This window comes from Pleurodeles waltl, chromosome 12 (genome assembly GCF_031143425.1).
Source record: "Pleurodeles waltl isolate 20211129_DDA chromosome 12, aPleWal1.hap1.20221129, whole genome shotgun sequence".
Lineage (NCBI taxonomy): Eukaryota > Metazoa > Chordata > Amphibia > Caudata > Salamandridae > Pleurodeles > Pleurodeles waltl.
In genome coordinates, this window is record NC_090451.1 from 30,178,139 (window position 1) to 30,191,808 (window position 13,670).

Sequence of the window (13,670 nt, forward strand, 5' to 3'; positions counted from 1 at the left end):
GTAACTATAATGCGTGCCCTCAGGTAACTATATCGCGTGCCCTCAGGTAACTATATTGCGTGCCCTCAGGTACCTATATCGCGTGCCCTCCGGTAACTATAATGCGTGCCCTCAGGTAACTATATCGCGTGCCCTCAGGTAACTATAACGCGTGCCCTCAGGTAACCATATCGCGTGCCCTCAGGTAACTATATCGCGTGCCCTAAGGTAACTATAACGTGTGCCCTCAGGTAACTATAACGCGTCCCCTCAGGTAACTATAACGCGTGCCCTCAAGTAACTATAACGCGTGCCCTCAGGTAACTATAACGCGTGCCCTCAGGTAACTATAACGCGTGCCCTAAGGTAACTATAATGCGTGCCCTCAGGTAACTATATCGCGTGCCCTCAGGTAACTATATCGCGTGCCCTCAGGTAACTATATCGCGTGCCCTAAGGTAACTATAACGCGTGCCCTCAGGTAACTATAACGCGTGCCCTCAGGTAACTATATTGCGTGCCCTAAGGCAACTATATTGCGTGCCCTAAGGCAACTATATTGCGTGCCCTAAGGCAACTATATTGCGTGCCCTAAGGCAACTATATTGCGTGCCCTCAGGTAACTATAACGCGTGCCCTCAGGTAACTATATCGTGTGCCCTCAGGTAACTATATCGTAACTATATCGCGTGCCCTAAGGCAACTATAACGCGTGCCCTCAGGTAACTATATCGTGTGCCCTCAGGTAACTATAACGCGTGCCCTCAGGTAACTATAACGCGTGCCCTCAGGTAACTATAACGCGTGCCCTCAGGTAACTATAACGCGTGCCCTTGGGTAACTATAACGCGTGCCCTCGGGTAACTATATCGCGTGCCCTCAGGTAACTATATTGTGTGCCCTCAGGTAACTATATCGTAACTATATCGCGTGCCCTAAGGCAACTATAACGCGTGCCCTCAGGTAACTATATCGTGTGTCCTCAGGTAACTATAACGCGTGCCCTCAGGTAACTATAACGCGTGCCCTCGGGTAACTATAACGCGTGCCCTTGGGTAACTATAACGCGTGCCCTTGGGTAACTATAACGCGTGCCCTCGGGTAACTATAACGCGTGCCCTCAGGTAACTATATCGCGTGCCCTCAGGTAACTATAATGCGTGCCCTCAGGTAACTATAACGCGTGCCCTCTGGTAACTATATCGCGTGCCCTCTTTATCTTTAAAATCTTTAGGGGTGGGTAAAGGGAGGTAATGGTTTTAGAGTTTAAAGGTGGATAGTTTTAAAGGGAGGCATGCTTAATTTTAGGGTTTAGGGGTGGGTAGTGGTAAAAGAAAGTTAGGAGTACATTTAAAACGAAGGGGGCTTGAGGGGTTCCCTCTCCCCCAAAAAACAAAAATAATCAAATTAAATATTACAATTATGTATAAATATAGATATTACCTTTAGGCCTGGGCAGAGTTCACGGAGTCCGACTCCGCAGAATTTAACAGAGTTGAAAAAAGTCTCTTTGGATTTCATGGAGGCAGAGTTCCGTGACCTGCGGAGTCCTGAATTTGCCCAAACTTGAAAGCGCTAAGCAGGGTCGGTCCTGGTCAGCCTGGCCTGACCCTTAGCGCTTCCGAGATCGGGTGCATTCAGGAGGGCTGCAGGCAGTGAAAGCTGCCGTTTCAGGCCTCTTGTGCACTGGCCTGTCCCGTGTGCACTGCACACGGGGAAGTCCGGTGCACAAGAGTCCTGAAACTGCAGCTTTTTTTGCTGCATACGGCCTTGGCTTTAAATCTGGCCGTGAAAGCTGCCAGGCCTGTTGTTCACCGGCGTTTCAGTCCTTGTTTGTGCACAGACAATGATAAAAGAGATAAGGACTTACCTGGGTCTCCCGGGGGTCCTCCTCTTCTCGTCATCGACGAGTCTGTCCCTGCAGCAGCTGCCTCCCTCTGTGCTCTGTTGCACAATGCAGCCCAGTTATGGGCTGCACAGCGCAAGCGCAGACTGACTGCACTTGCGCTGTGCAGCCCATACTGTTCTCCAGTGCATCGGGTGAGCTCTGCTCCGCTGGCGGGGCTAGTAGAGTTTTTAGACTTACTCTGAATGTGGAGTTCCAAAATCTCTGTTAGCTCCGCGAGCAGAGTGGAGCTCCCCGCACCCCCCTAAATACCCTACATAAAGTTGACATGCATGATAAAATTATGCATGGTGAGGGCATCTGCATCGTAAAGGACACGTGGAAAAGGCATGCATTGTAATGCAACACATTCAGATCAATGACACTGTTCTTATGATTGAATCGAGAATAATCTGGAACATGTGGAGAATACTCCATGTTCGATTATCCGTGGTTGGCCTCACTGTGGAATCTGGCTGGCAAAGTATGAGCATTAGTCTTATGTCAATCGCACATAGACTACCAATTGCAACACAGAGCTGACGACCATCCGGGGTACGCAAGATCCAGTCCAGAAGAGCGGCTCATTGTTTCAACAGAACTGACATTGCTTCAAGCCGATGAGTTTCAGGTCACAAGATCTCCCCCAGGCCAGAAACTGGAGTGTTCACTCATGGATGGTAGACACGGATTCAACATTGTCCGTAATCCACTGGGATCCTCCGGGTTATGATGAGTATTGTGCGCTGCCTGACCAAAGACCTTGTAATCCCCCTGAGTACAACTTATGGTTACAACGCGAACGGTGGCATTTTCAAAGTGCAGCGATAATGCAACACAGTTGTAATAGCAGAGCAGCAGAGATCTTAGTAAACCAAAAGTAGTGATGCAGAAATAGTAGTCATGCCCTGGTAGTATGTTGATGCTCTGATACCTCTGTGGCCGGGATAGCACCATTGCCAAGATAGTAGACCTGTCTTGATAGTTTCAACGTTGGGAAACTATCACTGCATGGATAATATCGAAGCCGAAGTAGGAGTAATGCTGGGATAATATTGATTCCAGCATAGTACTGATAGCAGGATAGTACTGATAACAAGGTAATAGTGATGTCTGGATAGTATCAATGAGAGGATTGTTTCTATGCTAGGATAGAATTGATGCAGAGATAGTATATTGATTCCAAGGTGGTAGTGATGTATTGATAGGACCTATGCTGTGATAGTATTGATGTCGGAATAGTAGTGATGTCTGGATAGCATCAATGCCAGGATTTTTTCCATGCCAAGATAGTATTGATGCCGAGGTAGCAGTGATGCCTGGATAGTATGAATGCCAGGATAATGTCTATGTCAGGATAGTGTTGATGCCGAGAGAGTATCGATGCTGAGGTAGTATTTATGTCTGTATATAATTGATAACGAGATAGTATGGATGCTTTGGTAGTAGTAATGTCTGGATAAGATCGATGCTGGGATTGTATCGATGCTGAGGTAGTAGTGATGTCTGGATAGGATCGATGCTGGCATTGTATTGATGCTGAGGTAGCAGTGATGTCTGGATAGGATCGATGCTGAGGTAGTAGTGATGTCTGGATAGGATCGATGCTGGCATTGTATCGATGCTGAGGTAGCAGTGATGTCTGGATAGGATCGATGCTGAGGTAGTAGTGATGTCTGGATAGGATCGATGCTGGGATTGTTTCGATGCTGAGGTAGTAGTGAGGTCCGGATAGGATCGATGCTGGGATTGTATCGATGCTGAGGTAGCAGTGATGTCTGGATAGGAGCGATGCTGGGATAGTATCGATGCTGAGGTAGTAGTGATGTCTGGATAGGATCGATGCTGGCATTGTATCGATGCTGAGGTAGCAGTGATGTCTGGATAGGATCGATGCTGAGGTAGTAGTGATGTCTGGATAGGATCGATGCTGGGATTGTTTTGATGCTGAGGTAGTAGTGAGGTCCGGATAGGATCGATGCTGGGATTGTATCGATGCTGAGGTAGCAGTGATGTCTGGATAGGAGCGATGCTGGGATTGTATCGATGCTGAGGTAGTAGTGATGTCTGGATAGGATCGATGCTGGGATTGTTTTGATGCGGAGGTAGTAGTGAGGTCCGGATAGGATCGATGCTGGGATTGTATCAATGCTGAGGTAGCAGTGATGTCTGGATAGGATCAATGCTGAGGTAATAATGATGTCTGGATAGGATCGATGCTGGGATTGATTCGATGCTGAGGTAGTAGTGATGTCTGGATAGGAATGATGCAGGGATTGTATCGATGATGAGGTAGTAGTGATGTCTGGATAGGATCGATGTTGGGATTGTATCAATGCTGAGGTAGTAGATATGTCTGGATAGGATCAATGCTTGGATTGTATTGATACAGGGATAGCATCAATGTAGGAGCAATCCTAGCAGATATCAGTTGGAGCAGTGTCTCTCTACAGAAGCAAACCCGCTGACTTGGATTATATAGAAAAAGTTACTTTTAGGTGCCTCTCACACCAAGTTACCTAACTCGCTTTACATTGGACAAAAAATGAGAGCAGTGCTTGTCAGTCTAAAACGTTTGATTCTGACCTAAGTATGTTTCCGACCATCCTTTGAAAAAGCATGAACATCGGTAGAATCTGACAATCAACTTATACGTTTATATTTTCAAAAGAAATTGGCAACAAGGACAATTGTGATAGTAAATCTATCCTGGGTCACTTAAGTGGTAACCAGCATACTGCATTTTGAAACACCTTTTGGGGTAATGGTACTTGCTGCAAAGATCTTTGTATAAACACAAACTTTCAAGGTAGAATAACTCTAACGGTTAATGCAATTGCTGCGGAGATCTGTGTGCAACCCAGACCAGGTTTGATTCATCCCAAGATAGAACAGATGCTTATGTGCCTGCTGCAAACCACAGCTACAGGTATTAGTAAGTGCTGTATACATGGGTATTATTGTAATTACTCACGTAGATGGAGCATCCAGTGAATGCTTATCTCCTACATACAGAGTCTGGGGCAGTCCAAAGCCTCTTCCCAAGTGTCTAGGCGTGCGCTTGGCTGAGGAGCACAGACTGGGCTCTGGTAGGCGAGTCCTTTGAGGGGACATGGTCTGTGCCTTGGGACCTAACCTGGTCTCTCCTGTTTCCTCCCACAAACCCCTTGCTCAATTGTAGTATTTCGCGGTCATGTTGGCCACACATATCAGATGGCTCATATGTGAATGTTTCCTGCTCCCTGATGGGGGTGCCTGCTGGGCTGGAGTTTGCGGTTCGGGTGGTCTGTCCTGCTGGGCTGGAGTGTGCGGGTCAGGGGTGGTCTGTCCTGCTGGGCTGGAGTTTGCGGGTCAAGGGTGGTCTGTCCTTCTGGGCTGGAGTTTGCGGGTCATGGGTGGTCTGTCCTGCTGGGCTGGAGTTTGCGGGTCAGGCGTAGTCTGTCCTGGTGGGCTGGAGTTTGCGGGTCAGGGGTGGTCTGGGCTGGAGTTTGCGGGTCGGGTGGTCTGTCCTGCTGGGCTGGAGTTTGCGGGTTAGGGGTGGTCTGGGCTGGAGTTTGCGGGTCAGGGGGGGTCTGGGCTGGAGTTTGCGGGTCAGGGGTGGTCTGGGCTGGAGTTTGCGGGTCATGGGTGGTCTGTCCTGCTGGGCTGGAGTTTGCGGGTCAGGGGTGGTCTGTCCTGGAGTGTGGGGGTCAGGGGTGGTCTGGGCTGGAGTTTGCAGGTCAGGGGTGGTCTGGGCTGGAGTTTGCGGGTCAGGGGGGGTCTGGGCTGGAGTTTGCGGGTCAGGGGTGGTCTGGGCTGGAGTGTGCGGGTCAGGGGTGGTCTGGGCTGGAGTTTGCGGGTCAGGGGTGGTCTGGGCTGGAGTGTGCGGGTCAGGGGTGGTCTGTCCTGGAGTGTGCGGGTCAGGGGTGGTCTGGGCTGGAGTGTGCGGGTCAGGGGTGGTCTGGCCTGGTTACCTCACTTGCCACTGCAGAGGTTATTCGCACATCGGAGTAATTGTTCGCTGTTCTTCCAGTGAAGCTTGGCCCACCTGAGATTGAGAGTGTGGCGTCCTCACAGAGGTGTCTATTGATGGTTTGGAGGCCCCCGGCCGTCGGGCTGCTCCCCGAAGAAGAGGCCGATTATGAGGTTCGATACCGAGAGCAGAAGCAGACGGTGGAGGGTGAGGCTGTGGAGGCGGAGCCCTGGCGACAGGTGAGGAGCAACACTTTGCACAGGAAGGTGATGGCTTAGAATGTCTGTCTGGCCTGGAAGAAACAAGTGAATGGTTTGTACTGCCGTTGGGTGGGCGAGCATCAGTGCTTAATTTTGTGCCTGTTGTTTCTGGTGCTGAGGACCGGCACTTATTTTTGAGGGCCAGCGCTTGTTTTTCTGCCTCAAGCATTTACTGCAAGCAAAAGACACATATGGGAAAGACGCAGGAAGAGAAAAACTAAAAAGTGTCACAATGGGAGAAAGCAGAAAGCTTCAAGCGTGAGGTGAAGGGGCAGAGAGTGGCTTTAAATTGATTAAAAGAGGCCTGAGATGGCTTCATGATTACGCTGCCTCGGTATTCTGTGCTCGCACATTTAAGTGCAGCAGCTGCGTGTTTGAGAGGAGAGCTTTGGGCACCGGCATGTATTTATTTACAGTTTAAACACTGGTGAGCATCCACTTTTGCACCCCTTCCCCTAGTTGGTAAACATAAAGTGTGCACCCCCTCTCTCCCTGCCATGATGGGTGCCAGGCTCCAGTGCACACACGCTGGCACCTCTCATGCACACCACTCCTTGTGTGGAACCGCACAGGGTCTCCCTCTACATCCCAGTGTATCCTTCATCTACCTGAATGTTGCGAGCTTCAGGTGTGATGGATACAGGAGAGGTCACCCAGAAGGGACTGAAACATCTCACTGTTTAAATAACCTTTCCATGCCCGGGTACCATGTGTGTACCTACAGGTACCATGTGTATACCTCCAGGTGTGTAACTCCGGTACCAGGTGTGTAACTCCGGTACCAGGTGTGTAACTCTGGGTACCAGGTGTGTACCTCCAGGTACCATGTGTGTACCTCTGGGTACCATGTGTGTATCTCCAGGTACCAGGTGTGTACCTCCAGGTCTTTTCCGGTGGCCTCTGTTGCACCAGGAAGCATAAACAGGGGCTCCTCAGCAATTATTAACACCAAACAGAAATATAAAACAACACAAAGCGTAGCAGCGAAGCTATGCAGCAAAGACACTGGACACAACAGGGGAAAGCAGTCTGGATGAACCTCTGACCAGTGGAGTCCACCAACACTTTGGACTGGTGCATCGCTGAGGCTGGGATTGCAGAGTCGGGTGCCCCCGCATTCACAACATGTTGCAGAAGTTGACACATATGTGTCTGTGTAGAGCGTAGTTACTTAGGCTGTGCCTGGTCTGCTCCAAATAACAGCCTACCAGGTACCGGCCACTCCTCAGTATGTGGAAAGAATCCACACACATGGCCGGTCTCTACGTGACAGCGGCGGGGCTTTCAGGATGCTGATGTGGAATTTCACCTTATTGAGGAGGGTTCCAGACCTCACATATTCACTCACTGATCCACCAATACATTCTTCTCAGCTGTAGAGATCGGTCTGTAACCCACGTCAATCATGCTTTATGCTTTAACTGTGCATGTTCTGTGAGTGATGAAAGCTTGTGAATGTCCGCTCTGCTGGAGCTGTTCTGCAGTGAATGGAAGATTATTGCTTCCTACGAGAGAGGGAAGCTTGTCTTCCCACAGCCTGCTGTACCTGTTCTATGAGAGAGCAAAGCTTGCACTGCAGCTATACAGTTGGATGCGAGGGAAGCTTGTCTTCCTGTAGCCTGCTGTACCTGTTCTGTGAGAGAGCAAAGCTTGCACTGCAGCTATACAGTTGGATGCGAGGGAAGCTTGTCTTCCCGTAGCCTGCTGTACCTGTTCTGTGAGAGAGCAAAGCTTGCACTGCAGCTATACAGTTGGATGCGAGGGAAGCTTGTCTTCCCGCAGCCTGCTGTACCTGTTCTGTGAGAGAGCAAAGCTTGCACTGCAGCTATACAGTTGGATGCGAGGGAAGCTTGTCTTCCCGCAGCTGCTGTACCTGCTCTGTGAGAGAGCAAAGCTTGCACTGCAGCTATACAGTTGGATGCGAGGGAAGCTTGTCTTCCCGCAGCCTGCTGTACCTGCTCTGTGAGAGAGCAAAGCTTGCACTGCAGCTATACAGTTGGATGCGAGGGAAGCTTGTCTTCCCGCAGCCTGCTGTACCTGCTCTGTGAGAGAGCAAAGCTTGCACTGCAGCTATACAGTTGGATGCGAGGGAAGCTTGTCTTCCCGCAGCCTGCTGTACCTGTTCTGTGAGAGAGCAAAGCTTGCACTGCAGCTATACAGTTGGATGCGAGGGAAGCTTGTCTTCCCGCAGCCTGCTGTACCTGTTCTGTGAGGGAGCAAAGCTTGCACTGCAGCTATACAGTTGGATGCGAGGGAAGCTTGTCTTCCCGCAGCCTGCTGTACCTGTTCTGTGAGGGAGCAAAGCTTGCACTGCAGCTATACAGTTGGATGCGAGGGAAGCTTGTCTTCCCGCAGCCTGCTGTACCTGTTCTGTGAGGGAGCAAAGCTTGCACTGCAGCTATACAGTTGGATGCGAGGGAAGCTTGTCTTCCCGCAGCCTGCTGTACCTGTTGTGTGAGAGAGCAAAGCTTGCACTGCAGCTATACAGTTGGATGCGAGGGAAGCTTGTCTTCCCATAGCCTGCTGTACCTGTTCTGTGAGAGAGCAAGGCTTGCACTGCAGCTATACAATATGCGTTTGTCCTGTGATGGGCAAAGCGTGTGATGTTGTAGCGCTAGGAGTACCTGTCCTCTGAAGGAGGGAAGCTTCCTCTGTTTCTGCCCAACATCTGTCTGTTCCATGAAAAAGGGTTCTTTCCAGTGCTGTTAACTCATCTTATGAAAAAACGAAGTATACATCAAATAACATGCCCTGTGAACCAGGCACTCTGTCGCGGTAGCTGATGTGATACGCCTGAGCCCGGCGGGGTAATATCTGAGAGACAAAAGATCCCAATGGGGAGGAAAGCGGGGTCCTTTGCCCTGCCTATGTTCAATCCTGTGGTAGGAAGACACTAGTAAAAATAGTTTCATTCATCAACACAGAAGTTTAGTATATATCTGATAGTTTAACAATAGAAGAACATAACTTTGGACATAAGGGACACCACGTCATCCAGACTAGGAGACTGTGGAAGCAGTGACCAGTGGTTCTCTCGGATGCTTCCCGGTGCCAGATGGGGACCCGTGGATGAACCATGCCTTGCCAGGCAGGCGAGGGTTCTTCATCCTCTGTGAGCACATGAATGTATGGCAACTCCACACAATGTTTGGCTGTTTCCATATGTTTATGTCTACAGAGCATGGAACAGCCGTGTAACTCCTCTCACGCCCTCTACAGGGCCTCATTGAGAGTGGCCTGGCAAATGGCCGGGTTTCCCCACTTCCTGAGTTACCAGGGACACCAATACCTCTGAGGGTGGGGAAATCCAGCCTTTTGCAGGTTGGACACTGAGGGTCCATTAATATGAGGCATTACAGGCAGAATCTGTAACTCCGGGCTTGATTCCTCCTGTGATTGTTTATTTTCAGCAGCCAAGATCTCTTGGTGCACGGAAAGTGATTTTCGCCTTTTCGGTAGATCTTACACCCCCAGTAGGGCCGATAACTGATGTTGCCGGCCCCATTGTAACTGATGGGCCGCTACTACTGAGGGAAAGTATGTTGGCTCCTGTGTTGTACCTGTCCTGGATGTGTGAGAGAGTCAGGAGATGCCCCTCCTGCTACGACCACCCATCTTTCACCTATTCTTTGTGTTGGAGAAGGTTGTGCCCCTGCTGCCCGTGCTGGACATACCCACCAATCTCTCTGTTGTGTTTGTGAAGCTTGGTATAAAACTTTCCACTGCCAATGTTTCTTTCAGCACATGATCAGAGTAAAAGACTGAATGCTCACAAAATATGTGAGCAGCCCACCAGTACTCAGTGTTTACTCACAGGTCTACTAGGACCTGTGTCTGCGGAGGTCGCGTGTACGTCCTACTCCGGTGAGTAGCCGCCGCGAACTTAGAGAAGCCTGCGATGTTCTTATCTACTAAACTGTTGATGGACATATTCGAAGGAGCACAGATTTGCTCTTTGAAAATTCAGATACGTTTGGTTAAATATTTGGTAATATTTCACTCACCTGATAGCCGCCTTCTTGGGCATCAAGCGCCAACATTATTTGTGAATGTAAAGCGCTATGATGTGATAGCGACGGAGACAGACGGAAAACTTAAGAACGGTGCAGATAAGTATTCCAAAGGTACAAGGGAACCTGCAATCCAATCTTGTCAAGTCATTGAGATTTTTCTACAAATTATCCCTCTGCTGACTGTTGAACAATGTTTTATGCAACCTTCTGGTCAAAAATACAATTCTGATTTTCTGTATCACCCAGGGGGTAACATCATAATTTTTTCTCCTACTATCCCCCCCCCCCAACCATTCACTGAATACTCTTTATTAGCCATGTAAAAATAGTAGGTGGTTCCTGCAACTCGATCACGCCCCTTCTAGGCACTGAGGGCATGAATTAGATCTCAGCAGATGGAACACTAAACGTGAAGGATATCCTGTCCGCCGTATTACGATGTCTATAGAGTTTAGTGGGATGCTAATATGGCGGACGGGATATCCATCACATTTGTGATGGAGTATTCCCCTCCACCAAGACCTAGATCAGGCCCTTAGTAACTCTTGCTCATTCTACAGAGGAGAACATATAGCAGTGAACAGTAGGTTTTCTTTTTTGTTTGCAAAGTTGAAAATGTGTTTTGCTTTTATGACATATCTGTATTAGGGCTCCGGCTCTGGGATTCTAAACAGCTTTACTTTCAGATAAAAATAACATGAACACTGCCTAAAAAACATTATAGAAAATCAAATGAGATTTCCCTGTACTTTGGTTCGCAAGCTCCCCCGCACCTAGCCAGCTGGCGACCTTCAAAAAACAGATTTAAAGGAGTTGATGGAATTTTTTATAGCCACAGAGCAGTGCTGGCCTTTGCCTGACCAGCTTAGTAGAAGCATGAATGAACCTAGCAGGGCCTGGCACACACCCTTCAGCATGGCTCACTTGTCTGAACCCCTCTCAAACGTCCTGTAGTACAGTTGTGTCTGAGCACTAGTCAAAAACACCACGAATTAGGACGGTGAATTCCTAATGATACTTAAATTGTGAATAGGATAATTGCTGGGGCTCAAACTTCTTCTTAGAAGCCTATGTCAAGCGCTGCGGAATGCGGGAATTGCCAAATAACAAGGCTACCAGGTCTTGATTCCAACTCCTGCCTTTCTTACAGCAACCTTTACTTCAGTTTTTTTTTTATCTCATGAATTTCTGTCTCTATCTCATGACTGCCAAGGCTACCTACTCTTGATTCTACCTCATGCCCCTCTCTTACACCACCCTACTCTTTCTGCCTGTATGTCACTTTTCAGGGTTCTTTTCCAACATGATTCCTCCGTTTGTCAGTTGTTTCCTTTTTCTTACGCATACCCTCTCCCTTTTTGCCTCTCCCTCGCGCTCTCTCTCTTTGTCAACGTCTGATCATGAAAACTATGCCCTGGTACCCAGTAATGAGTGGTGGTATAACCACCTCTAAACCCACCCACCCCCAAATTAAACACTGTAGTACATCCTGTGTCTCTCCACCACTCCAGTCCATACACAAACAAAATTGTGTCTAAAAAAATGCTCCCTAATCATCAACCTTAATTCTTGAATGATTATCTATTAGCATCACCTGATGAAGAGGTCTATGTGACTTTGAAAGCTGATTGTATTGTTGCACCTTCCAGTCTGGCATTCAGGTGCTCTAATAAAAGATATATAGCCTGGGTTGCATGGGCTGGCATTCTGGACTAACTCAGTGTTTCAAATCCTTTTGTACATAGTTTGAGTCAAGACACAACCGATATTTAATTTTCCACATACCCTTTTTCCTCCATAAATATTATTTGCAGGACCCAATAGCCAGATTAATTCATTTTGGTGCAATTTCACCCAGTCTGTTAAATCTGTGTACTTGGTAGTCATGCAATGAAGAGTATTTCTGATTGTGTTGTGTTCAACATATCGGGAAAAGCATCACAAGTCAAAGTAGTCCAGGGATGCAAAACCTTTGATTTTGTGAATCTGCATTCTTTGTGTGAGAATTAAACTCTTTGGAACATCCTCAGTTATGTGGCCAAGTGCAATACAAATAACTTTAACACAACAGGTGGTGGAAAGTGGAGCATTAGCTAGCTATATCTGTATTTATTTAAATCAGTCTCTGGGAATACTACCTATGGTCATAGTGATGGCCTCTAAGCACCCTCCGTGTGCTGAGAATGTACCTCTATCAGTAAAACCCTTGTGTCTGGTGTCAGAAGTGGGATACTTTCAATGTTGCCACTTTCGGTTGGTTTGTGTTTGCCTCTGCATACCTTATATTTCATCACTGCCCTTCTCTTTATCTCCTGTAAGTTTGCACTTGTCCTGTATTTGCAAGTTCTAAAAAATCTCACTTTCCTCTTGAAGCTGCATTTTACTGCCACTGAGAGTGACGTATCGCCAAAACGACTTTGCAACACTTCCTATTTCACCAACTATACCATTGAGCTGCGCGTAAGGTACCACAGTTCCTTTAGCCACTGGAGCAACTGGAGCCCAGCGAAGACTGTGGAGACGGAACAAGCAGGTAGGGGTCTGAAAGACAACCATCCTCTGATTGGCTGGATGTGATGTAGATGCTGCCCTGTCATGACATTGACCTGTCCTGTGTATACATGTGGAGGATGCCTTACCCATTTCCTGATTGGCTGACATAATGTGAATCCTACCCTGTCACGAATCTGACCTGCCCCATGTGTAAATGCGGAGGATGGCCTAGCCATCCCCTGATTGGCTGGTATAATGCGGATCCAGCCAACCTGTCATGAGTCTGACTGCTCCATGTGTACATGAAGAGGATGGCCTAGACATCTTCTAATTAGCTGGTACAATGGGCATTCTGCCCTGTCATGAATCTGACCTGCCCCATGTGTACATGTGGAGACCCATGTTGTGTCTGGAAGTTGTGTGGTTTCTGTTCTATATCTATTCCTACTTGTTCTTTGTTCCTCTTCAAAGCACCTTCCAGAGCTCCCTCTCTGTGGAGAAGAATCATGATGCCAGATGCCGATGGGCGGAGGGAAGTCTTGCTGATGTGGAAGGTAACTAAAAGGCCGGGTATCTCTGGTAAGGGACTTTCAACTTGCACAACACCTGAGTGTGGTCCGAAAGGTAAACCTTGGGCAGAAGCTCGTCAAACACAAACCTCAGACTGAAAAGAGAAAGTGTTGTCACTGCTCAGACCAAAAACAAAGAGAGGGTGGGCTATGCCAGCAGTCTCACCTGGGAGAGGTAGAGACTGTCTCCGAGAGGCCATGATCAGGCACTAATGTGACCTGGCGCAGGTGGAGACGGTGTCAGAGAGGTAGGATTTGCCAGAAGAGTGTCCTGTGAGAGGTGCAGAGAATCTCATACAGTCTTCGAGCTTCCAGCAGTGAGACCTGGAGAGGTAGAGACAGACTCCGGGAGGCCAGTGAGACCAGGAGAATCAGAGACTGATTGAGAGAGGCCAGGCCCTGCCAGCAGTGAGACTTGAGAGAAAGACAGAGGGAGACAGTCTCAGAGAGGTCAGGTCCTGACATCAGTGAGGCCTGGGAGAGGCAGAGACAGTCCCAGGGAGGCCAGTGAGACCTGGA

The 13,670-nt window shown here is 48.4% G+C and overlaps 1 protein-coding gene across 2 annotated transcripts in view; it reads left to right on the top strand.

Moving 5' to 3' along the window:
• The window catches only part of LOC138268239 (granulocyte colony-stimulating factor receptor-like), a 103,975-nt gene that overhangs the window by 47,804 nt on the left and 42,501 nt on the right, over window positions 1–13,670 (top strand). For both annotated transcript variants that reach the window (XM_069217703.1, XM_069217702.1), the window contains 3 exons: window positions 5,877–6,055; window positions 12,463–12,622; window positions 13,054–13,136. In XM_069217703.1, the coding sequence (XP_069073804.1) occupies window positions 5,877–6,055; window positions 12,463–12,622; window positions 13,054–13,136 (422 nt within the window). The remainder of the gene's footprint in view (window positions 1–5,876; window positions 6,056–12,462; window positions 12,623–13,053; window positions 13,137–13,670) is intronic.